Source organism: Heliangelus exortis, chromosome 3 (genome assembly GCF_036169615.1).
Source record: "Heliangelus exortis chromosome 3, bHelExo1.hap1, whole genome shotgun sequence".
Taxonomy (NCBI): Eukaryota; Metazoa; Chordata; class Aves; order Apodiformes; family Trochilidae; genus Heliangelus; species Heliangelus exortis.
The window spans coordinates 105,201,210-105,226,667 of NC_092424.1; the positions used below are offsets into that span (position 1 = coordinate 105,201,210).

A 25,458-nucleotide genomic window follows, 5' to 3' on the forward strand; every position below is an offset into this window, starting at 1 on the left:
GAGTGAATACTTTGTTCAAGTATAACATCCTTCTTGGACTAAATTTAATTTCAAGCACTCTAAATACCACAGAACAAAAGAAAGCCACTGCTCAGCTAGTATACAAAAGATGAACATTTATTAAATAAGAAAATAGAGTATCTGTGTACAAAGAGAGAGAGGAAACTGCTCAGCTGTTTGCATATAAGAATTTTAGATGCCAAATTAAGACTTTAAGACTTCTCTCCTTCATTGCTTCACATGAAGATGAACAAGAGCATCATTGCTCTACTTCAAGAGATACGGTTGAAATAAGTACAGGCAAAAGAACCCATTCAACTTCTTGTATCTTATACTAGTAAAAGTATGTGAAGATAAACACAGAAAGCAGTGTTAATATAATGGAAAACATGCATCCACACAGAAAACAGATTTTTCAGCCTGACCACATAAAAAACATGCGATCCAGTACTGAGCAAAGTGAAAGTTATTTTGTAAACAGAAGTCCTGTGTAGCTTATTTCAACATTAGGACTTTAACCTAAAAAATTCTCATTGCATCTAAAAGCATTACTTAATTCAAACCACCAAAATCCAGAGTTAAATGAATGATGTGAAGTACTTAAATGTGATTATTCTCCTTAAAGTTCTTTGGGTACTTACAACTGAACAATCAGAGGATGTTATGCATTTTTGTGAAAGGATTTCACAAAATCATTAAGACTGGAGCTGCCCATGGTGTTGGTCAATGATTTAAACATTCCAGGAGAGGAAGTAGATTTTTTTCTCACTCTGGGCAGCTGTGTTTTTATTGCTAATTCATTTACTCAGTGTTAGCTGACTGTTGCACATGTGAACAAAGAAGGTGTGTTTGGTGGTTTGGTCCACAATTTGTGAGGGTGAATGGTCATCTATTGAAAAGCAACCCAATAGAATGGCTGAGAAGTCCCAGTACTCCAAACCTTATAGTCTACATATGCTCTAAATGGACTTCCTTTATTTTAGTTTTCCTTGTGCAAGTAAAAGACATTTTTATGATCCTCAACAACCAACATAACCAGTTAATCACTGTCATAGGAATGGTCTTTCAAAACTACTAATTTTTTGTGATACACCTATAGTACAGAAACAGTCAGTGCTTACCCATGCATTTAGATGGTAGACTGAAGCCTGCTGGTGCATGGTGCAGCTGGCAGCCAGAGCAAGAAGCTTTCAAAAAAAAAGTTGTATTATTTTTTTTTCCTAATCTTTGAAACAGCTCCCTCTTCTGGCCTATTTTTTCTATACTATGTTTTAAGTACCTTACTCCACTCCTTACCATTTTCTAATTCTAGTTGGTTTCTAACAGTCAACAGACCCAATTTCAGTGTTAAGACATTTACTATGCAGTATGGCTGTGAAGTCAAGGAGAGGGTAACTTAAATACAGCTCTTGAAAGAGTGGGAAATTCTAATTCAGTCTTTATCTAAGATTATCCATTTATTTATCTTTACTACCTTTAGAGGGTACCCCAAAAATCAATCCAGATTAGAATCCACAGCTGGACAAGAAGACTGGATGGCCAGTCCTTAGGTCATATTTGCAGGATCACTGAAGTCCAAAGGGATCACCTGAGACCTCCTATGCCACCTATGCTCACAGAGTCATACTGACATTTCAAGATAACAACAAACAAAATCCACCAAACCCATATGACAGCTCTCACGATCAAGCTGGCAGTGACAGCTCTGCAAAGGTAAAAGATGAGGTGAGGCTGGACAGACCATTTTTTTCCTTCTGTTGATGCCCTGACATTATTCAGTAAAAAAAAAAAAAAAAAAAACCCAACAGCAAACCAATAAACTCAAGGAAAAAAACAAAACACACACAAACAAAAAGCCAAACAAACCACAACACCAGAAAGAGGAAAAAAGCAGCTTTTACTATCTATTGCAATTCAGATGGAACAGGTTCTCAACTATATTCATATAATTGTTGCAAATGGTAAACAATGCAAATGTGCCTTGGGGGAGGAGACACCAGCTGTTAACTTAAAAAATAGTGGCTGGGAGGAGGAAAGGACTTTCCTTGAGTAACTTAGAGGTCTCTACTCCAAAATCACGTTTTGCTTCACATAAATATTCTGATCTAGCTTCTTTTTATTGGTTTGATCACACATTAAGTCCCAAGAATCACATACAGGATTTTGGATTAAATTCTGGCCAGTGTTGCCAGAAGCTACATAATGGCAGGTAATCTATTGGTACTACAAGTCCTTACTAGATCCAAAGCAGTTCTTGCAGAGGAATGGTTATAACAAAGATTATAAAGATTATGGACCAACTAGCACATTTGACCACATCAATGTTGTTAAATCAAAGCACAAGTTGAAGTGAATTGGCATAAGCATGTTTTACTTTTACATAGATTTAAGAACAAGAAAATAGATTCTTTTACTATTAAACAAACCCCTTGGTCTTGGTGGGGACACAATGGCTCTGAAGAACCACACATTACAGTGACTGCTGAGCAGTGTAAATGACCTTCAACTTAAAAAAAAAAAGCTGGTTTAGTGGGAGCCAAAAAAACACAACACAAAGCAACAAACCTTTAGGCATACACAGTTTTGGTGCAAAGTACTGTTTTTTAAATATATATATAGTGATACTTAATTTAACTTTTCTTAGGCAAATGTTGAGGTGGCAACTGTTAGACATCAAAACAGTTCCCTCAATTGCAGTCAAAAATAGATCTTCAAAGACTTCAAAGCTAACAAGAAGTCTCACTTCAAGGGAGAATACATTAAAGACTTCTCATAATCCAGGCAAACAGTTTGCACTATTTCTACTGCTGTAAAATATTTAAGAGGTCTTGAAGAGACAACGATCTTGTCTAAGTGAAGATCAGAATCCAAGCTCTCACTTTCTGGTTCTGCAGGAAAACATAAGCAACTCTTGACTCCAAGGATTAACTCAGGAGATTAAATCTTTACAGTATAAAGAAAATTGTCTGGTTAAGCCCTCATTGACCTCAAACATCACTAAGTTACTGCATGAGTTGGTAAAACAGTAAGATGATCCAATAACCCATTAGCAATCCAACTGCAAGCAGGCAGATCAAGAAACATGGCAAGCAAAGGGAGTACTCTGCATGCATGCCAAAGAATCAACATTTTTTCTGTATATGAAGGAACAAAACTTATGTAGTATGCTTTGCCACAATAAATGTTATTTATACTATACATTATCAACAGGGAACTGGGCTTCCCAAGTACAAGACTGCAAATAACAAAATTGCCTTGTTTACAACAACTGTAACAAAAACTATGAAGCCTGAAATTGAATGTATTGCCATGAACTGCTGCAAAGAAACACAAGAAAAACCTGATGAACAGCAAGCTTTGAGCTGAACAGCACAGTGGTTTAAAAAAGCTTTTACAAAGTTAAATGTTTATTTCCAAAGTTAAATGTTTCATAAACACACAGACACAAATAGACGCCCTTAAAAAGTAAAAAAGTATTCGATTACACTTTGTGGATCTTGGTTTTCAATGAACCCAAGAAATGTTAAATATTGCTGTAGTAGATTTTATACTTCACTGCTAATTTTACACTAAACACTGCAAAAGGGAAAATAGACTTTTTTGACACAAGAGGAAAAAAACCAATTCCTGACCTTTCCATAATGTCTGCATTTCCAGAACACCACAGACCTGGTCCTTTAACTGTACATATTTAATTTTACTCTCATGAATATATCTCATTTATTTTAACAGAAAAGAATTAAAATTCATGACAGTAAACATGTCTATGAATATATTCTGGACTGAGAAAAAATTAGGCTTTTACATAGTAATTACTTCAGTAAACAAATTATTACTCCTTGCTTACATAAGGAAAAATATTATGGAACAAAGAAGTGCACATTAAACATTTCAACTAATACAGCAAAAGTTTATTAAAATTATAAGTTTCACACTGCCATTAATAAAAACGTTAGCTCTACGTAATTAAATGAGACTGAACTCTACTGCAGGTTCTGGATTCCAGCTGCTGAAGTGATCTGTCAGTCCTCAAAGTGACCTATCAGCCCACAGTCATCTATCAGTCCTCAAAAGGCAGAATCCTTCCTTTCTAAGGGTTGGTGGAAATTTTGCTGTTTATTTCAGAGCAGAACAATGTTTTGGCATCAGCTTCCTCCCCATTCCCCCTTTTTAAAAAAAAAAACAAAAACAAAAACCAAACCAAACCAACAAACAAAACCCACAAAAACCACCAACCTACACAGGAATTATTCTAAAATCTCTTGCCTTAATTTGATTCCAGAAGAATCCGAGAATTCTAGTGTTTTTCTCTTCTATGCCCATCCCCAATACCATTTTGTTTGATTACACATAAACAAAAACATATGCACGAATTTCATTAAGACAAGGAAGTCTGTAGTAGAGAAACCTAATATTCAGAACAATGTATCACACACAGTAGGACTAACCACATTTGGTTCTGATCACTGAACCATGCACTCTCTCCTTTTTGCATGAGTGTTGCCCTTGTCTGTTGTTCTTGACCTGCACCAAGCTCTCCTTTTTGCTCCTCTTTATTTCATTCCATAAAGAATCTCAACTTGGGATACATGCCTCTTGAGTGTGGAAATTGCTGGATTCCAGAAGGGTTCCACAGTTCAGAGTCGTGAAGTTACAAAAGCATAAGGGGAATGTTATCTAATCCTAACTGTTTAGGTACACTGACATGTTGCCAGGTGACCAAATGTCTGGATTTCTCCTACAGCTGTGTTTTTTGTGTTGGCAGATAGAATTTCCCTTGAAGGCTAAAAATGAGGCATACACCAGTAGGAAGAAAACATCCAAGTTATGTGAAGCAGAACTCCACTGTTACACCAGGTCATAGTCAGCTCCCTGCCAGCCACTGCAAGGATCTTGGGTAACCTGATTCACTACTGAATTAGGGTATCTGATTTAAAATAGTGCTATTGTAGCTGCTGTGTTTTTTAATTTTTTTCCCAGTGAGAGAACTTCCAGCTCATTACCAGTATGATTCTGAAATAAGAGAAAATGATAAAATAGTTGCTTGCAAAAGCTTGCAGACCATGGCAGAAGCACTCTGAATATTTCACTGATGTCTTCAGGATAGCTATCCAGTTAATATAAGATGCTGTTAAGGAGTCTCCACAGAAATGTTTTGCAGGAAATGGGCTCCGTGTAGTCCAGCCACTGGACAACATGAATACAGAACCCATAAAGTCTGTGATCTGGTATGTTTTGAACAGGTTTCCTATGCAACTTGCAGAGGTACCTTGCTAATGGATGCTAATGTTTGACTTCTATGCTCTTCCCCTGCAAGTCTTCCTGTAGATAAACATTAACTTTACAGATTTATCCTAATTGCAGGCTCTTTCATCAACCCAAGCACAAGGGTATCACAACTTCAAGACAGATTAAAGTTCCAGAACTTGCATGAAAAACACTTAACTTGGCTGTTCATTTAAGCCTTCCAGAAATACATTAATTGAAAGAAAGCAGCAATGGAAAAGTATCAAATCAGGCTTGCACTATTTGAAAACTGTTCAACAATTTGCTTCCAGTCTTTTACTAAAAAGCTACACTATACAGTATCTGGCTTTAAAAGTTATCCCCACAAAACAGTAGCAAGATGCAATCATAGGAGGTTTATTTCCTCTCTTTAGTTCAGGAAAGAATTTAAACTTCCCTGTCACTGGGTTGAAAGTTACACTTTTACTCAACTCCAGAAGGCAGGGGCATAAAACAATCATGTTTAAAGAAATAAACAAAATAACCCATGGGGCTTCCAGAAATTGCAAAAAAAAAAAAAAAAAAAACCAAAAAACTAAACCATTTGCTATAAAAACAGACTAACAAACCTACCTTTAAAACTTAATTGTATCTAGAATTTTCCCTCAAATATTGTAACTTTAATCTTTCAGTTGGCACTCAGTTGCCATAGTAGAACCACTTCATTGTGCAAGAAATAAATGGAAAAAGAGCAAGGGGGAAAAAAAGGCAATGCTGCCAGCAAACCACCACTGAATAAATGAGACATTGTAAATTCTCTGTTTTACCTTAAAGCACCATTATGAATACCTGTAACAGCAGTAATCAAATATAACTAAGAAATGTCACCACTGCAACTATAGATTTTTGCTCCACTGATTTTTGGCCACATGAACAAGTCAACTTCCACCACTTACCTAGCAAGATCTTTGAAATTGAAAACACACTTTCCAACCATTCTAGCCTTAAAAACAAAAGGAAAGTGCCTTACCAGGAATAATCATGAATAAGAGCCTGGGTAGATTTTTAGTTTCATCTTTTGAGAGGTCTTTCCAGGGCCCACACTTTAAGACATGGGTAGCAGCTCCACAACAATAGATAAATTCTTCATGTAATGGAACTTGCTCTTCTGACGATGACTTCATGTTTGCTGTTAGACAGAATTAGATACTGTTAGAACAGATCAGCAAATATTTACATAGTTGGCTCCTTGCTACTACACCTTCCTATTGACTAATTGCAAAAATCTCATCACTGTGCTCCCCAAACAGCTGTTTTCTTCAGTAAACAGAGGCACAACTGAATATCTGATATTTGAATATGAACAACTCTTGAGATACTATTAAGACCTGTTTTCAGATTAAATCAATAATAAGCAAAAATACCTCTGCATCTCCTTTCCTCTTCATATCCTCCAAATATTTTTTTCTCCAAAAGTATTTCCATTACAGGCATCCATCTATGGCATAAACTGCCAGTGTTTTCCCTAGAAATATGTTAAGATGGCCTATCAATTTCCAAACACATTTAATGGGCAGAGGTGTTTTGAGCTTGTAGAAGTCTCATCCCTATCAGCTGGTAGAGGGTATAGTTTGTGCCACAGCTGTAAGAAAGCTAAGAAGACAGAACCATAAACTTGACTGGCTGGAGTTTTATATGAGTCAGCACGAAGTAATAAGAGCAGGAAAAACAGATGCAGCTCTGTAGGAAATCAGGCTTTACTGTGTACCATGCAATATTTTCTTCTTTTTCTCCAACACTCATAAACTCTCTAAACAAATGTGGAAAGTATTACAAGAAACTCAGATTCTGTCAACAGTACTTAATCAAGTAGAACTTTGGCTAGAATATGCAAGCATGGGCTTTGATTTACAGGGGAGGGCATTAGCACTAGATTAACACACCCTTTATGTAGATGTCTACCTGAAAACAAACTCCTGTTACAGGATAGAAAGATCTAGGCAACAGTACACAGAGTGATCACTGAACAACCAGGGGACCAGACACCAGGTCATCCCCTAGTTAGCAAAACCTATAATGTGAATGTAGACATACCCTTGCAGTTACAAACCAACACATGTTCTTAGGTGTCTTACTACTGATCTCAGCTCCACCTACTATCACTGTTTGAGGTAAGGATATTTGCAAACAGAATTGTCCATAAGGAGTAGATTACTTCTGCTATATGACAAAGTCTCTTCATATTCATCTTCAGTTCAAGTGACTCCAAAGTAAAATCCTGAAAGTAAAACGAAGTCCCCTTTGCACACATTGTGCTTCATTATTGATGCAACTGTCCTGATAGCATACTCACTGCTATGAGTCCCATGGTATTATTTGGACTTGACAATTTATTTGAAATTTAACTTGGAAATAGTAAAATTTGTGATTTGTATCCAAAATCAGTGCTTAATCAAAGAACTGTCACAGACTCAGCCTAGCACCACAAAATATAACCAGAGTAAGTCAACTGAGATTTGTCCTACAAACTATTCAATACCAGGACAGGACAAGCAGGCTGCTGTACCTGATCTGAAGAATGATCACGAAATCACAAAACCATTGAGGATGGAAAAGACCTCTGAGATCATTAAGTCCAGCCTGTGACCCAGCACCACCACACTGGCTACACCATGGCACCAAGCGCCACATCCAACCTTTCCTTAAAGACCTGCAGGGATGGGAGAAACATAATGGTAACCTGCATAAAAGTGGAGTGGAATCAACATAAAGGACAAAGGATCACTGAAGTAGATTTGACGTACGAGAGTCCACAAAGCCATAAGAAATATATCCCAGAGTGCCTGTGACCAGGGTTACTATGAGGCCACTCTGACCTTCTTGATATATCACAATGACTGGTGAAGTGCCTGAAGCTGCAAAAAGGCAACATCTTTTTATATGTTCAAGATGGAGTGTACAGGGAGCTATAAACCCAGTCAGCCTCATACCAGTTCTCAGAAAGCTATCAAAGAAAATCCCATTTGCACCCAGACACATGAAAGTAACTGGAAGCACACCCCACAAGGATTTTGTGAGGGCACATGCTCAAATAAGCTCATTGCTTTCTATGGTAAGATGAATGGCTCGGTGGATGGCAGGAGAACACTAAATGTGTAGCTTAACCTGATAAAGGCTTTCTACACTGTCTGCCCTAAGATTCTTATAGGTAAGCTCATAAGATTTGGAATAAACAGACTTTAAGATGTTCTTGGGGAAAAAGACAATGACCACAGTACCAAAAAACTCACTGACTCACCATCAATGCCTTTCAAGGACCAATACTGGGCCAAGAGAGCTCAATGTCTTAATTAAATACCTGGACAATGGGTCAGGATGCACTCTCAGCAGGCACCAGACTGAGAAAGGGAAGAAGCCACACCAACTGGAACAGTGGAGGGCAGGGCTGCTATTCAAATAGACCCTGACAGGCTGGAAAAACAGGAACCACATGAAATCCAAGGACAAATGGAAAGTCCTGCAGCCAGAGTTCAGCAATGCAATGCAGTAAAGCATCACAGGTTGGTGGCTTGAAGGAATTGGCTTCATAAAAATCACACTAGTGGATAACAAGTTGAAAGTGAACCAGTAGTTCACTTCACCAGAGTGAAGGCCAAGTATATAAAGGGCTGCAATAGCTGGAGCAGCCAGCAAGTGGAGGGGCATAGTTATCTTCCTCTACTTGGCCTTGCAGAAACTGAATCTGGAGTCCTGTGTCCAGTCTTGGATTCCACAGTGCAAGCAAGACATCAACAAAGTGGAAAGTCAACGAGATCACATGGATGGTGAAGTATGTCCAGATGAGAGGGACCAGCAGTGAAAAGTCGCACTGAAAGAATTCCAGTGACAAACAGTTTTTCACACACACACCATGAGGAATATTAAATAACAGAGGAAGTCACTCAGTGAGGCTGTGGAATCTCCAGCCTTGGTAATAGTCAATGCTTGACTGGATAATGCTTTCAACAACCTGACCTACTTTGTCCTTTTTGAGAAAGGGGCTGAACTACAGCTTAGGGATGAACTACCTAAGTTGTATGAATGTAAACTCATTCTGGACTAGAATACAGAAATATATCTGGACAGAAATACAGAAATATTAGAATACTAGAAAATTCAGACTCGATACACCTGAAGGGTACACAGGCCAGAATAAGAAGTTGATAAAATTCCTAGACTGCTGTTTCTCAGAGAAACACCATTAATCAGTGGAGATCTCAATGGCTGGGTCAGGGAAGAAGAAAAAAAAAAAAAAAAAAAAAAAACAAACCATGGAAAAAAAATTAATCTAAAATCACTGCCACTTTTAATCAAGAAAGGTAAGGAGAAGCACCCAAGGCACTACAGCTTTATCTGGTTCAGCTAAGTCCTCTGAAAAATCATGGGATCATGTATTCTTCTAATCACATAGAGGAAAAGATGTCTCCCAATGGGAAATCATGCTCAAGCCATGCAACTGCCCTCCCTGACAAAATACCTGGCTACAAGAATGAAGGAAAAAATGTAGCTGTAATTCACTTTGTCTTATTAAGACTTTTGGCACCACTTCCCAGTGCATTATCCTTTCCATGCCAATGAAATGCAGGCTCAATAAACTGACTTGCACAATTGGAAAAGTACCTGAACAAGCTTAAAAGATAATCACCTACTGGCTGTCAAACAAGTTATCTCAGGTCAATACTGGAGCCCATAAAGCTCAAACTTTTCACCAGAATTCTGGATGATGACACAAAAAATACAAATAATGATAAATACAGCCGAAGCAGAGCTTCTTTACATTGCTCAGCAGAGAAAAGCACAAAAATCTATACCTGCAGCAGAAAACCATGCTTCAAAAGCAGCTCAAAAATAATTGGCTGAGTAGCAGCTCTGCAGAAAAAGACAGGTTTGTCACGATGGATGCTAAACTGAAAGACACCAATGCACTCTCACCACAATAAGGCAAATTATGCATCAGACTGAAATTTGAGAGGCATGCTCAGTAGTTTGAGGGAAGTTACTTTTCCCTTCTGTTCAACAGTAATGAGGACACACCTGCAATACTGAGCCCAGCTCGGTTCACCCCAACAGGTCAAGACATTGGGAACCCTGCAATGGGGTAGATTACTATACAGAACAGCCTAGGACACAATCTGTGAGAAAAAGCTTTAGGAACTGTGCTTAAGGCTGCCAAGAAGAGGATAAGCTGCAATTGAGTACCAACCTGGAGCTACTTGAGAAAGACCTGCCAAGATAGCATTGAAAAACTTTCTTCGTAACAGCAGATGTTAAAACAAGAGGCAACAGCCACAAGTTGAGTCTTGACAGTTTAAGATGTTACATAAAATTCTTTGCTAGGAAGGTAATGGAAGAGTGCTAGGAAGGCAGTGGAAGCTCTTTTGATGGAGTTTTTTAAAACTCAATGAGACAAAACAGTACTTTTGGTCTGAACAGAGGGGAGGCATTAATTTTATCCAGTTTTCTATGACTCAACAGGTTACAAATTTTTATGGCCCTGAAACACCAGAAAAAGATAAAGGCTGTTGTACAAAAAGGCTCTTATCCAATTTTTCTAGCACTTGAGCACATGTGGAGGGCTTCATGAATACAGTAGATGGTAATAGCTAAATAACTAGGTCAAAGAAAAAGAATCTGAACTAGATCACCCCCAGAAAACATAGAAAATAGAAGTAGATGTATTCCATAGATTAGCTGTTCCAGCTTAAATAAAAAAGAAACTCTACCCAAACCTGTGACCTTATATGACTGAATTCAAAATCTTAATGCAAAAGAGTAACTGGAAAAATAGAAAGTGAGATACCTTTAGCTGACTGCTATGCTAGGGCTCTAACAACTCTTGCAACATTATCCCCAGAAGAGAATCATCCAGACCTGACATAAGCTCCTGGAACATGCTCCTAGCTGGGAACTAGAAGCTGAAGGGACAGACTGACCGAGCTGATAGAAAATCTGGAAAGATGAAAAAGGGGAGGAGGGGAGGAACAGAGGATGCTTAGACGCCATCAAGGATTTTTTTGGACAAGCTACACATGGTGGATCTCAGAGTTTCTACAGAAAAACACCAAACATAGGCCAAAGGCTTTACAAGCTGTTGACATCAGTCACAAATCTTGACCAATTCAGCACAAGAAAAGCTGCAGCAGCAGCCAGCAGCACGTAAAAATGAAACATTTCTTCGTTGTAGTTTACAGTACAATTTTCTGTCAAAGTCAAGTTATGGCAAGTCCTTTTCACTGAACTAGTTCTGAATTAGTAGATAGAAACTGTTAGTTGTTATGGACACATTAAATAAAGCAATATAGTAGAATGAAATAACCCAATAAACCCCAAACATTTATACCTAAGCCAGCCTGGAGCAGCAGGCTCTTTTTGGCTAAAAGAAGTGAAGTAAATAGATGGTCTTATTTTCTCAGTGTCCTAGCAATCTGATGCCTTATATTTCTTTTGTTCCTGTGGCATCCAGGACACAACCCTTCCCCTCCCCCCCCTTCCCCCCTCCCCAGCAATAAAATAGCAAGAAGAATTTCACTGATGACTGGGGAAAAATATCTGTGAAATGAGTGGATTTGGGGTACTGCCTGCTCATGCTTAGAGCTGTAATGATCAAATGCTACAGAGCAGAATTAAAACTCGAGTCAGTTTTAATTTCTGAACCTTCTACAGAAACACCATAGAGGGAACCATGCATAGATCTAAGTAGGGGGAAACCCAATTTTAAAAGCTGGACCTATAGTATTATCAAGAAATTTGGATTTCATTAGTGCTAATAACCTTACACTAATGACCAAGAAAGTATGTACTGTCCTGGTGGAAGGGAAGCAGAGAAAATAACTTCTGGGTATCAATTTCATACTGGACAAGTGGCCCCCTGTCAGTGCCAAACATTATAAAACCAGTTATTGAGACAGCTTTTCAGGAAAGCAGCATGGGACTCAAACATTGAACAAATGTTAGCAAGAAAAGGCCCCAGTTTTGTGGATTCTAAAGAAGAACGGCTGGAACCCCCATCAATCTGGTTCCAACAAGGTGCTTTGCTCCAGTATGAACAATTTAGAAGAGTTTCAGGGGTAAGGATTCCAGAAATTAGTACACATTTTCAGATGCCACAATGACACATGCCTGCACTGGACTGATACAAAATTATTCAGAGAGGATGGGCAAAACCCTGGGGAAATGGTTAAAAGTTATAGTAGGCCTTCCTAATTCAATCTTTACACCTTGCTGAAGAGTTTTGGCTCTGAAAAACTTCAGCATGTACTTACAACTACCGAAAACCCCTACAACCTGAACCCCTGTTATTATAATAGAACCATTTCAGAACTCTGGCTCTTGATTTCCACAGTACTCTCAAGAGGAGGCAACTGCAAAGATTTCAAGAGAAAGGCACAATGGCAACTTTCATGAATGCAGTCATGAGCTTGAAAAGACCAAGTGTTGGTCCAACAGCACTCAACAGTCAACAAGGGGATCTGATGTTTCACTGCAGTTCTGGCAATATGACACAAAGTTTTACTGCCTGGTAACTTTTTCACCTTTGGCAATCACAGATTCCAGTTTTTGTTTCTGCTGAGGCTGCTTTCACCAAGGTTTCAAAGTCCATGTAGCTTGTTACCAGGTAGATCCAAAGGTCCTCCTGTTGCCACTGCAACTTTACCATTCAGTTAGAAACATGTAGCACCAGAGCCACAGAAGTATAAGCAAATGCTGAGAAGTTAACCCGGTGTGGCTGAAGGTCCCTTGAAAGCTTCATACAATAAGAGCAACTAAAAAATATACCCAGAGAAGTGACATGACATTCTAAAAGTGGAATGTTTTTTATTGAATATATTTCAGCCCATAGTAGAAGAGGTATGCATACCCTTGCTGTCAATCATTCCATGAAGGTAATATTTACTTTTTCAAGAGACAAAATATCACAAACTGTTTAGAGCTACCAAAATGAAAATGACCCCAAAAGAGTGTGTTTGCCTTCGTTTTCCTTATAATAACTTCATAAGCATAATTTAAATGGGGAATCCCACAGATAACAAGAAATTAGTAGCTTTTCTCCTTGCAACTCCCCTATTTCCCAGCTAACATGCAAGCCTGATTTATAAGCAAATAATGTTGGTGATCTAAAAAGAAATGAGCAAGAAATTCGTTGCTTAGAGAAATAAGCACTGTCAAGGAAGCAATGGTGGTTTCGTTTCTATTAAAACAAAGACAACATATGCTATATTTTGGTGTAATATGGGATATATTTACCCAAACACAAAACGAGATTTAGGGAAACATTTTAGTCCCAAAGAAAAAAAAAAAAGTTGTTCATTTACACAAAGTATTGAGATCTACTGGACAAAGCAACTTTTCAAAGATCGATTCTAACACTGAATTAAAGTACTGGACCCAAAGGGAAATATTGGGGAATTTAAAAGAGAAGGTGTTGAGCATTAAAAAAGAAGTACAATAATTAGACTTCAAATATATGTTCTGACCCTAGATTGCAATGTTAGCAAAACCTCAATGAAATAAAGATGGAATTTCTATGTGAGAGAATATAAAAGCTGCTATTGAAGTACAGAATCTTCATGGTAAAAAGGGTTTGCAGGGAGAAAAACTATGCCAGGTCTCTTCTGACTAGCACATTTCACAGAAAGAGCAGACTCATGTCAAGAGACTTGTAAATTAATTTTCCCAGCTGCTTGCAGAAAAAAACAAGCAAGCAAAAATTTTACATTAGAAAGTCAAAGGGAAATAAATCAGTTTGGAATGGATAGTATGAGAAAATTGTCATAATTTTGCACAATAAAGTCTGCAAACTATGGAATTTGCTTAATTATTTCAACCTTGATTATGCTGAACATCAGTATTTTGGGAGCCAGTGGGCAACCCTGAAATGTAACACTGTGATTACAGACTGGGTTAAAATTTTATTTAAGTCAGAGCTGGGAATGTTGTACTTCAAGAACAAGAATCCATCATGCTTATATTTGTATACAGAGAAAAGAAACATTAGCAGCCTTTAAACTTCAGCATGTAGCAGCACTGAACGCTGAGCATGTTCAAAACTGAACAGGTATGGGTGTGAATTATGTGGGAGAAGAGTTGGCTTGGTCTTTCAGAGTATTGCTTCAGTAGAAGAGAGAGAAACAATAGAACATAATGCATAAAAAGGTGAAAGAACACAATCAAGGACACATGCACAAGGAGAAATTGAGAACATGCACATGGAAATAGGTTTGCTTGTGGTCTAAAGGTCTGGAAAAAATGCTCACTCTCTAGACAAAGATGATGTTTCTTTGTCATTTCAATACTCCTATCTCTAAAGAAGACAAGAATGTTGAACCTTTTCATAAGAAAAAAAATCCAAAGACCTATTTAGCTTTTCAGCCTCATGTTCTGTATCTTAATCTCCTACATTAAAAAAACCAGAAAGTTCCACATTTCTGTTGGGCAGCTAAGTCAAACAGGTAATCTGGACAACATTCAATGAAAGAAAAATGCAAGAATTTAAAGTAATGCTCAACTATACATGCATTTTAACCACAGCACCCATAAGTTAAACATTTAAAGAAATCTCCACCTTTCAGCATCAATAAGGACAGGCAAAAGCAGTAAAAGGCAATTACTGTTTCCTCTTATGTCAAATGACTCTTTTCCACCACAAATCAGAATAAGATTCACTACTCAACAGAGAGCATTTGTCTTTCTTTGTTCTTGTAACCTAAGGCAAAGCTCAAAGAGCACAATGAATACAAGTAAGAAACAGATACCAAGGCAAAAAAACCCAAACACAGAACGATGCAATCAGCACCAGGCTGTCCTAGATTTGGCTTCCTCCATCCTTTGCTCTGCTGTTCAGCATGAATCTCCCCACAGAACTCTCCCTTATTTCTATGTGTTTCTTCCATATTTCCATGCTGGTTGCTCTCCCTTAGCCTAACCTATGCTCTGAATTCAAAATGGGTTTTTTTTCTTTTATTATTTCAACTTGCATGTGCTCTTACATCAACTTACATCTCACCTTTAACTTTGCTCTCTAGCTACTGATGGCTTTCTTGCTTTGTAACAGGGATATAAAATAATCAGTCAAAATATTGACTACTTACAGTGAACCACCTTACTACATAGAACAGCATTCTCCAGTAATCTCTTGACCTGTGTTTGCTGCTCACTGCCTCCTTCTTATGCTTGTTGCAGCAGCTGTACATTCTGATACTTGTTTACTAACCTGAAAAGGGTAGGAAGGCACTGCAAGCAGAGAGGCAGGAAAACAAACAGGCTGTATGCAGCCCTGTGCAAAGAGCACGGGAAATCAAACTGGAGAAACAACCAACAGGAGACAGAAACAAGAGACTACAAAGAATAATATCAGATAGCATTAGATCCTTTACTGAGTCACTACAGCAATGTAACTGTCTGTAAGATTAATACAGTTCAAGACCTTCCCAGTAAGAAGCAACGGTGATGTTCATCATTCAGGTGGATGGGCCAGGGAGATAACAGTCATGCTGGACAACTATTTGCAGTAGCCATAAAGTTTCTTCCAGAACCAGTGCTACAGGAAGTCTGGCATACTCTGCTGCTCAGACATCTGGACCTCCAGTACCAGTTACAAGAGGAGCCAAGTCAATTCACCATGCTGGAAACACTGATAGCTCATTCCTCAAAACAACTGCTACACTTGAAGAATTGATATTTTGCAGAGGAATCCAGGCCCTTCCATCAAAACAATCCTGCCAAGCCCTGACAATAGATGACTACAGATGAACACACACATGAACAACGCATGTGCTCATCCGAGATGCAAATAATAATCCAGTTATCATGTGATACCAATTCCCACAAAAGGTTTGTATGAGTCATGGTTTTTTATTTCCTTTTTTAAAATTAAAAATCTGAGTAAAGAACCTGTCTAAAACAGAGGAAAATGAGAACAGGTTGTAAAAAGAAGCAGGGAAGAACCAAGAGAACAGCATGCTTACTGGAAGCAGCAGGGAGAAAGCAAGGATAATCTGAGAAAAAATTCTTCTATGCTTGGAGTTGCAGCACCTCTGGTTAACCCTGGCATTTCAGGATTACCCAACATAGGATAACAAAGCACTTGGCACACACTGCATAGCTGCAAGAGGTGCTTGTGCAATCCCACCTCAGTAAACAGCTCTCTCCTTCATTTCCCTAGTTGATGGAGTATACACTCAGGCTACTATTTCATTGTGAAAACCTCAATTTGTTTCAAGCACAAGATTCAAAAGTTCACACCTTTCATATTACACACTTGTTCCCTAGTAAGTATATTGTTTTATGAGAATGGCTTTCCCCAGTGTAACCAGTGTTTACAAACTTTACTGGACAGCTAAATGTTATAATTCAAAGTGTAAGCTGGACTCAAGTATAATCAAACATTTCACTGAAAATACACAGTACTGCCTAGTGCTTTGTGAACAGCAGAAAAATGGTTTTACAGGTAGTAAGAACATTCCCAACTTACAAAAGCACAAAACTAACCCCCCTTCATATGCTGCATTCCTGTTTTCTGCACAAATGCATGCACAACACCACTAAAACTTAACAATTGAAGTTCTGCTCCTAACACTTACTATGTATAACCTAGACATTATCCACAATGGGAACACCCCCCTTTTCCAGACAATGCACACACATGATCACTGCAAGGGGACAGGGCTAGGTGACCTTTGAAGGTCCCTTCCAATTTAAACCATGATTGATAACAAATCACAATAATGAAAAAAAAAAATCCAAACCAAAACCAACACTATTTAAAAGAAACCAAAGGAGCTGGAACTAGATAATCTTTAAGGTCTCTTCCAACCCAGACCATTCTATGATTCTACGAATAAATAAAAAACCAAACAAAAAAAACACCAAACCAAACCACCAAACCAAAACAAACCAAAACAAACAAAAAGATCAGCACTATTAGGAAGTTTTACAGTAAAACTTGCCAAATTTACTGGTAAGTTCTTTGCCTTGGCAAATATATTGGAAATATTGTTTTATGATTACCTAGAAAAAATTTCTTGTAACTGAAGAACATAAATAGGTACAACCCACCAATGTCTCTTCTAATTCACAGGAAATACCAAACAGAAGTAGCAGAAAGTGTACTCAAAACCAATGGAGCTGTCTCCCTGACGTAGTAGTTCTTGACACAGAGAATTCCTTCAAGGCAAATGCTGCAAACACTGTAGCTCTCTCTACAGAAACTCAAGGTAAGGAAGAATGGATGGAGAAGAAATCCACTAAAGAACTTCAAGCCTTCAGCAGATCTGTTCCAGAAAATTCCAGCGCTGTACTTCGTTGCATGTTGGGCAGCCTCTTACTGAGTGGGAACAGGTAAAGAGGAATCATATATGCTTCTGTCTTTCATAACTATCTGCTTCGAGTACTGTCAAAGACTCTTGAGAGATCACAGACTTAAATCAGATTTTACACAATACTTACATTAGTTCCATGATGTAAATTACTAAATATGAGTGCTGTTGCTTATGCCACACTGTAAATGTGTGACCACTTCCCTCACTGACATCATAAGCAAGTGCCATAAGAAACCATGGAACCTCAATAATCCTAAATAATAATTGAAGGTGTCTAGTCTCCAAGACACCCGAAATAAAATTCCTATCAAGATTCTGCAATAGGTCCATGCAGATGGACTCTCAGACCTTAACTGGACAAGATTAATTCCCAGAGGGCCAGAAGTATACTGAACCTTAAAGAGTCTGCATCGTTCAATCCCTTCAGGTCTCCTGATGATAAGACTTTAATATTATACTTAAGCTGCAAGCAAAGAGTGGTTTCATCATTTTTGCAAACACAACAAAAAAGTTACCAGTATGAAAACCCTTGACAATAGCCATGCCTCAGCAGTGCTTCATCATTATCTTAGTTTCTTTACCAGTACCTTTCCATACCAGCATTTACAGTTTCCTGAGCCTGATGCTTGCCTCCTGTCTGGCACTAGCATTTCTTCTCTTTTGTAGCATCTACCTTAAAGCCCATATTTATTAACACTGATGATGCTCTCTGGGACCAGAACTAAGAACAAGCCTGACAGACTGAGAGTTCCTGAAGGACGATGTGTATGCCTACAAGACTGTCTGCTTCTGCAATTCAATTGGTTCCTCTATTAAAAGTCACTTCTTTCCATCCACAAGTCTCATCTCACTTTTTATTTCTAAGCATTCATAAACTTACTTTCCTCATTTAGAGGCCCTTCAGGCCATGGACTTTTTCTTCCTACCTGTTTTATAACTTGCTGCGTAGGTAACGAGCACCAGTCATCTGCAAGAGATGTTTGACAGGCACAAGCACTGCTATACAGACAAAACACAACACAACGGCATCACCGCCGTTATCTCTTGGAAAAGGAGATACCGCCTAGGACCTGTTTCTCGAAGTCTCATCCCAGTCCAAGGCAAAACAAGCCAAGGGAGCGCGGCAGCACTGCTTAAACATGGGATGTGTCACCCCGTCCTCGGCCTCACGCCTCGAAGTCGCCGACGTTATTTAGCGGGACACGAGTGCACAAACCTGGCTGCTGCTCGGCGCTTGCATAAGCGCCCGGGGACACTCGGCTGCTCCGCCAGACGCCCGCCCCGCGGCCGGGTTACGAGCTGCCGCAGCACCCCGGGGCAAGCACCGGGGCTCTGGCTACCGGCGAGGCGAGGCCCTCGGCCGCTGGCTTCACCATCCTCTGACCTGATACCGCCCGCCAGGCAGGCGAACGGCAGGGGCGGGGAGTGCCCGCCCGGCAGCGGCCCCGGCAGCGGCCCCGCCGGCCCCGCCACCCCTGCCCCACCGCCCGCCCTCGGCGAGGGTACAGCCCCTGCGCGCTGCCCCCGCCCTACACGGCGCCCCGTGGCGGCGGGGAGCGCAGAGACCGCGGCGACGCCGAGGCACCTACCTTCCCCCTTCGCAGGCTCCCCGGCACCCAGCATAGCGGCCGCGAAAGCGCGACCCGACCCAGCGACGTCTGCCGAAACCCGGCGGAAGCAGCCGGCGAGGCCGCGCAGGGTGGCGGCGGGCGGGGACGGCTGCGCCGCTTCTTCCGCCTGGGCCGCGCCGGGTGGGCTGAGGGCAGCTCCGCCTCTCCTCTCCCCTCCCGCCTCCTCCGCCCCGGCCCTGTGAGGGAGGTGGCTGTGTGACCACCCCCTGAGGGAAGGGGACACCGCCTCCGACGCAGCTCCCCGGCTCGGCCCCTTGGAGCGAGGGGACGGCAGTGACCCCGGAGCGGTGGCCCTCGGGCGGTCCCGGGCGTGGCGCTGAGGCAGGGCCGGTGTCTGTCGCCCGCTAGAAAAAGGCGGGAGCAAGAGGGGGGCTCCCCCGAGACGCATAGCTTGGGGGTTTCCTGAAGTTTCTCTTTCATGTGTACACAAAGCTCGCAGTTTCGTTGGGAATTCTGACAAAGGAAAGCAGAAGTTAAGTTTTGAAAGAGAATAAAATGCTGGGGTCCTTTGAAAAAGGCAGAGAGGGGTCACAAGAACAGGCATAGCCCTCAATCCATCTGAAGCTGCATCAAAATGAGGAAACCGGAGCCGAGCACATGGAGTTCAACACCATAAAGCAGGATCCAAAAAAACACCAAGGATTTTGAGGATCAGCTTGGGAAATCATGCAAGTTTGTGCTACGGAGTCTGCCTGTTCACTAAATGAGGTGTGATAGGAGGTCCGGGAAGAGAAGGTTATCCTGGAAAACTTCATCCCTGTGTTGGTGGAACAGAACCTTAGGGAGATCCTTGTGCTGAAATGCTGTGTTTTTGAGAAATGTGCAGGAGGACCTGTTTCCAGTTGAAACAGGTTAAAAAGGAAAAAAGTTAAAAAGGAAATAAATTTAATATAGGAAATTTGCACAATACGATGAAGGTTATCCAGGAGTTAATAAAGGATTCCAATACACAACATCGGGATTGCTGAGCATGCTGAGCATGCATGTGCAAGAGACACCATTGGGTGGCTGAAACCTGCATGGTTCCAAGAGTATCCCCAATGGTTGATATGTGTGTTTAATCAGAGTGGTGAGATGAATAACAAGGGAAGCCAAGAACAAGGGGAACAGGAGTAAAAGTTCACATTATTTATTTATGGAGTGACATGGTGCCTCAGAATCTGTGGAAGCCCTCGTTGGAGCCAAGTGACAGTACCTGGCCAAGGCAAGCAGGGTCAGTGAACTTGGATATTCAAAAGGTGTTTGGGCAAGAGCTTTCATCAAAGGTTCTTGGAAGACTCTGTTTTCCTGGGATAAAGCTTATGAGCTTCGTGTGGATGGACACCCAGTAAAAAGATAGAAAAGGTAGGAATAAATCACCATCTTTTTGAACTGGTTGGCGTAACACATGGAGTTATACAGGAATTTGTATTAAGATAGTACTGTTCAAGATAGTTTTAAGGCTGGAAAGGGTGTGGATAATGGATTACTGAAATTTGTTGTTCATACTGGGTTGTTCAGGTTAGTAAAAATAATTGTAAGGTTGCAGAAGACGTCTGAATTCCTGCTGTTAGAGCAGTAAAAGTAAAGATACATGTTGACACGTGAAATAAAACTGTTCAGAAGGAACAAAAGGCTCTTAACAAATGATTGCTGTTAATGTTTTGTGCTTGGCAGTGGTCAAACTCAAGTAAGATCTGGTAACCATTTGGAAATGGACACCATAATTCTCTCTCTGTGTGACTGTCACTGAACAAGCTCAGCAGCTCTAGCAGTTCCCACCTCAGAAATCATACAATAAAGCTGCAATAGGTATAGAAAAAGCTGATGTTTTCACAAGTCTGAAATTCTTCCATGTAAAGAGCACCAATTAGAATGGAAGCCTGAAGATAAGGTAATAGAAGATGGTTGGGGAAATAATGACAAAAGCCTATACAATGGTGTATGAAACTGGGTTGAATGGGTGGTGATTCCTCATTGTCTTTTCTAAGTCAAAACCTGTGGAAAGCAAATTAAGCCAATGGGCAGCAGTTTCAAAACAAGAAGTATTTTAATATAGTCTTAAATTAAATTGGAAATGTCACTTATTCTAAAAGTTTACAGGTTTTTGCAAAGAGATAAAGCAGATTTATGTAAGGGAAATCCATCAGTGGCTATTAAACATGGAGATGCTGCTTAATGCCTCAGAAAGCCCCAAGAGCCATCAGTCTTCTGGAGGCTGTACCAGGGAAAGAGCCCAAAGTGCTGTCAGATGCTATCACTGGACTGGTGGCCTGATCTGCTACAGTTTTCAGGTTCCTATTTGCATCTAATGTTGGTTTTCCTGAAATTCACATCAGCTCCTGCAGGACATTTCTTATTCAAGGACTCATGTTAATATGTGCTAAAATATCAAAGGGTCACCTTGTTGGTTGATGGGAGTACACCATTTTCTTAAGCTGTTTATAAAGTTTGTTTGTTAACAGCAGATAAGCTCATGAGTGAATATAAAAATAGTAATAAGTAATAGAAAATTATAAAATGTATGTATTACATCTGTCATGAGCTGGAGCTGGCAAGTTCCTGCAGTGAAGTCACAGAAATGCCTTCCTTTCAGTTTCCTGCAGAGGAATGAGACCAAGTTTGCCCAGGTCTATGCTGAATGGATGTTCAAAAGAATCAGAATTCCTCAGCTCTTTCCTGGGTTTTACACATAAATTATGTTCTTGAAGAAGTAATTTCATGGTTTTGACATTTGGGTTCCTCACTTAATAATAAATTTGATAAATTTGCTTTTTACACAAATGTGTAGCAAGAGGACATGGAGCAGTGGTTTAAAACTTGAAGAGGGAATACTTAGGCTAGACATAGGAAGAATGTTTAAATGTTTCAAAAAGTAGAGTCATCATCAGTTCCCAAAACAAATGAAACAGAAACTGCAAATTATCTTCTTGTGAAGTTCTTGTGAAGATTACACTGGCTATACATGTATTTAATGTAAGAAAGGGAAACAAGAAGTAAGAAAAGGACATTATTCTAGCTATCTATGAGAAAAATACAGTGACATAGTGTTGATTGGCTCACAGTGCCCTTATGTGTGGGCACATCTGGACTTCGTGGTATGCATTTGAATATGTTCATGCCATAAATGGCAGCAATATTTAAGTGTGTATCCCTGTACTGCAAGCATTTGGCAGGGGCAGTTCACTGGAGGTTGTGTACTGTTATATATTGTACAAATAGCATTGCTCTCATGTGATTATTTTTTAAGTAAAATCGGAATCCAACAAACAAGAAACTTTGAGTATGTGAATTGTCTCAAATAAAGCAATGGTCTCAAAGCTTCTGAGCACGCATAGAGTTGGTTATACAAACAGCCCCCTGGAAAACAATGAGTTTAGCATGGCTCACGTGCATAAATGCTTTGTTAGATCAGAGTTGAATAGAGGAACTAGGGCCAGGTTTACTCGGGGGTAGGGAAAAAAAGAATTTATGTCCTGAAAACTTGAGGTAGTGCTTTACAAGGCCATGTCTTCCTGAATATTTTGCTTTACTTTCCTGGTTATGTTTTTACTGCTAAATGAAACAGCACCAGTGGGTGTCCTTCAGCACTACACCACTGATTGTCCTGCTAACTCTTAACCTGTTCCCTGTCATGGTATGGGTCTGTGACCACTCTAGTGAACAATCCCAGACCCAGTTCACTGTATGGGCTTGCACCAGTAACCATGCTTAGTACATGGAATGGACAGAGGTTTGCCTGCCAGACATGGCCTTCTCTAGCTCACATGGGCTCCCAAAGCTGTTCTACACAGCTTTTTCCTTCACACTCAGCTCTCACATGCTCTCATACAGCACACACCCTGGGTTTTGTGAAATAGAGAAACCACAGTGGAGGGCTACAATACACATTTTATGTATTTCAGGCACTACAAATTAAAAAACCCCCTACACAATGTACTAATTATGCCTAGTGGCCACAGTAGTACCACCTGGGTCCAAAAGAAGACTTGGGCCAAGTACAAAGAAGAGGAGATGTGGCCAGCTGTGGTCCTTTGTCTAGTGTCTGGTACTATTTTATTTAACTGCAGAGGCCTGGCCTCTCTGATGAGGCTCAAGAATGAACATTTCATATATCCAGGTACCAAGAAGGCCTTGAGAAATACTGGTATTGAAACAAACAAGCCTGGATTATTATTGCTGGAAACATACAAGAGTACAATGGCATTCAAATAACCTTGAGAAGTTAGTTGGTAGTATCTCCAACCACCAAATAAATCTGCAGGAGATAGGTTCTTCTGGCCAGGGCCCTGGATGCCATCTGCTGCATACTTGTTTAGTAATGTAAATAACACAATAATTGTTATGACCTATATATTTAAGGCTATTTTCATAGTTCAGTTTAAAATATTTAATCCAAAGAAAGCACAATTAATGTCCAATCAAAATATAAAATACCCTTTACATGTCAACAGTTATATGATAGCAAATCCTGTCGAGGAACAGATGGTAGTGTCTTTGTTAATCTTGCCCCACAGATGAGTGGAAATTATTGTCATGCAGCAGAGACAGAAAAAAAAAAAAGCAACACACAGAATTAGCTGGAACTGTGTAAATACATGAAAAAAAGTTGCTGGTAAAACTTCCTGAGGAGACATTTGGTTCTTGAAAGTACCCACCAGTGTAAAATGTATTTGTAGTTAGCTGTTAATGCAGCTGTGTGTACTGGAACAACTCACACAGCAACTGCCTCACATTTAATAGCTGCAAACTGTAGTATGAAATAAACCATTGAATTTCATGAAAGTAAATTCCATTTATAAGTACATTTGAGAACTAGTCAAATAATTTATGTTGGGTTTTTTCTTCCCTTTGCCTTCCCCTGTTACTATCTAAAACTGACCATGGGAACTCTTAAGTCATAAATCACACAGGGGTTTGGCCAAGAGTCTTCATCAGAGATTTTCTGGTGTTTCAGAAAGTGCAGCTCAGGTATAGAATTTAGTCTGCTGCAAAAAGTTAACTCTAGCCCTAACCATTGCCTAAGCCCCATGAATCACTTTTCTGCTTAGCCTTTGCAGAGAAGTGAATTTTATTCTGAGCTGTTATTTATGAGTAGATGTATGTGGTCTCCCACGAAGCAATTGTGGCCCCGTGTGCAGAGGTAGAGGGAGACAGTGAAACCCAAACCACTAGAAAGTGGTGAACTTTCCAAGCACCTTTCTACACTTCTTCATTCTTGTTATTGATGCGACCAACTATTTTTCCCTTGAGTTTAATATGCAGCAAAGACCTGCTGTGGTAATGTTTTGTTTCCAGTTCCTCAGCAAATAGTAAGTTAATTTATTTTTTGCTTCAGCCATTTTGAATATATGAAATTGTTCTCTTTTACAGCAACTTTTGCATAAGTTTAGTATGTCAGTGTTACATGAAAGAAAATTTTAACATTTTCAAATCCTTTTTCTCCCTTCCCTGTTACTATTATATTCATGCAGTTCTTTATAGGATCCCTGTTACTATTATATTCATGCAGTTCTTTATAGGATAGAATAGGTGACTTTGATGTTAATTTTTCTTATGTAATTTTGGAAACAGATGTAGTTCCAAAAGAAAAAAAATTAAATTTAAACATCAAAGAAAGAGAAGTCAACCTGTCTGCTTCTCAGTCTTGCACAGGTGGTAAATAGAGTACATGGACATGTGTAGGTAGGTATAATTTACTCTTAAAGTGAAGCATGGGACTGAAAAAAAGTGTATTTTTCACTTTTATCATTTGTCCTTTTAAAGAGACCTGAATGGCATATAGAGCAACTCCCCAGCTCAAAGTTGGCTCAGCTGCAGCAGGTTGCTCAGGGCTTTGTGACCAGCTGAGTTTTGAATCTCCCCAGGAAAACTCCACAAGTTTTCTGGGCATCCTGTGCCTGTTTGTCCACTCACACAGTAAAAAAGTAGGTTTGTTTGGTTTTTTTAATTGAATTGCCTGTGTTTCTGGTTTTGCCCATTTTCTCTCATCATGTCACTGGGCACCACTGGGAAGAATCTGGCACCATCTCCTTTACTCCCCCATGTCAGATAGATACAAGGATTGATATGATCCCCCTGAGATTTCTCCTTTCCAGGCTGAGGAGTCCCAGCTCTCAACCTTTCCCTTGAATTCAGATCATTTTATGCCTCAGTCATCTTTGTGGCCCTTTGTTGGATTTGACCAAGTCTGGATGTTCTAGACCATCACTGGACACAGTGCTCCAGATGTTGCCTCACCAATGCTGAGCAGAAGAGAAGGATCA

General features: G+C 39.9%; 1 protein-coding gene and 1 long non-coding RNA gene across 11 annotated transcripts in view; one reads left to right on the plus strand and one right to left on the minus strand.

Moving 5' to 3' along the window:
• Positions 1-19,352, minus strand: part of LDAH (lipid droplet associated hydrolase) — a 103,693-nt gene extending 84,341 nt beyond the window's left edge. For 2 of the 10 annotated variants that reach the window (XM_071742031.1, XM_071742023.1), the window contains exons 1-2: positions 19,172-19,352; positions 6,257-6,415 (exon numbers count right to left, since the gene is read on the minus strand). In XM_071742031.1, coding sequence (XP_071598132.1) covers positions 6,257-6,415; positions 19,172-19,205 — 193 coding nt within the window. In that variant the 5' untranslated portion in view covers positions 19,206-19,352. Of the gene's footprint in view, positions 1-6,256; positions 6,416-15,353; positions 15,455-18,508; positions 19,067-19,171 lie in introns of those variants that run through there. The other 8 variants (XM_071742027.1, XM_071742024.1, XM_071742028.1 and 5 more) reach the window with 8 other exon arrangements.
• On the plus strand, positions 18,498-22,547 carry LOC139795261 (uncharacterized). Its single transcript, XR_011725436.1, has 2 exons — positions 18,498-18,618; positions 19,164-22,547. It is a non-coding gene; the product is annotated as an uncharacterized lncRNA (long non-coding RNA).
• Positions 22,548-25,458: the final 2,911 nt, after the last annotated feature.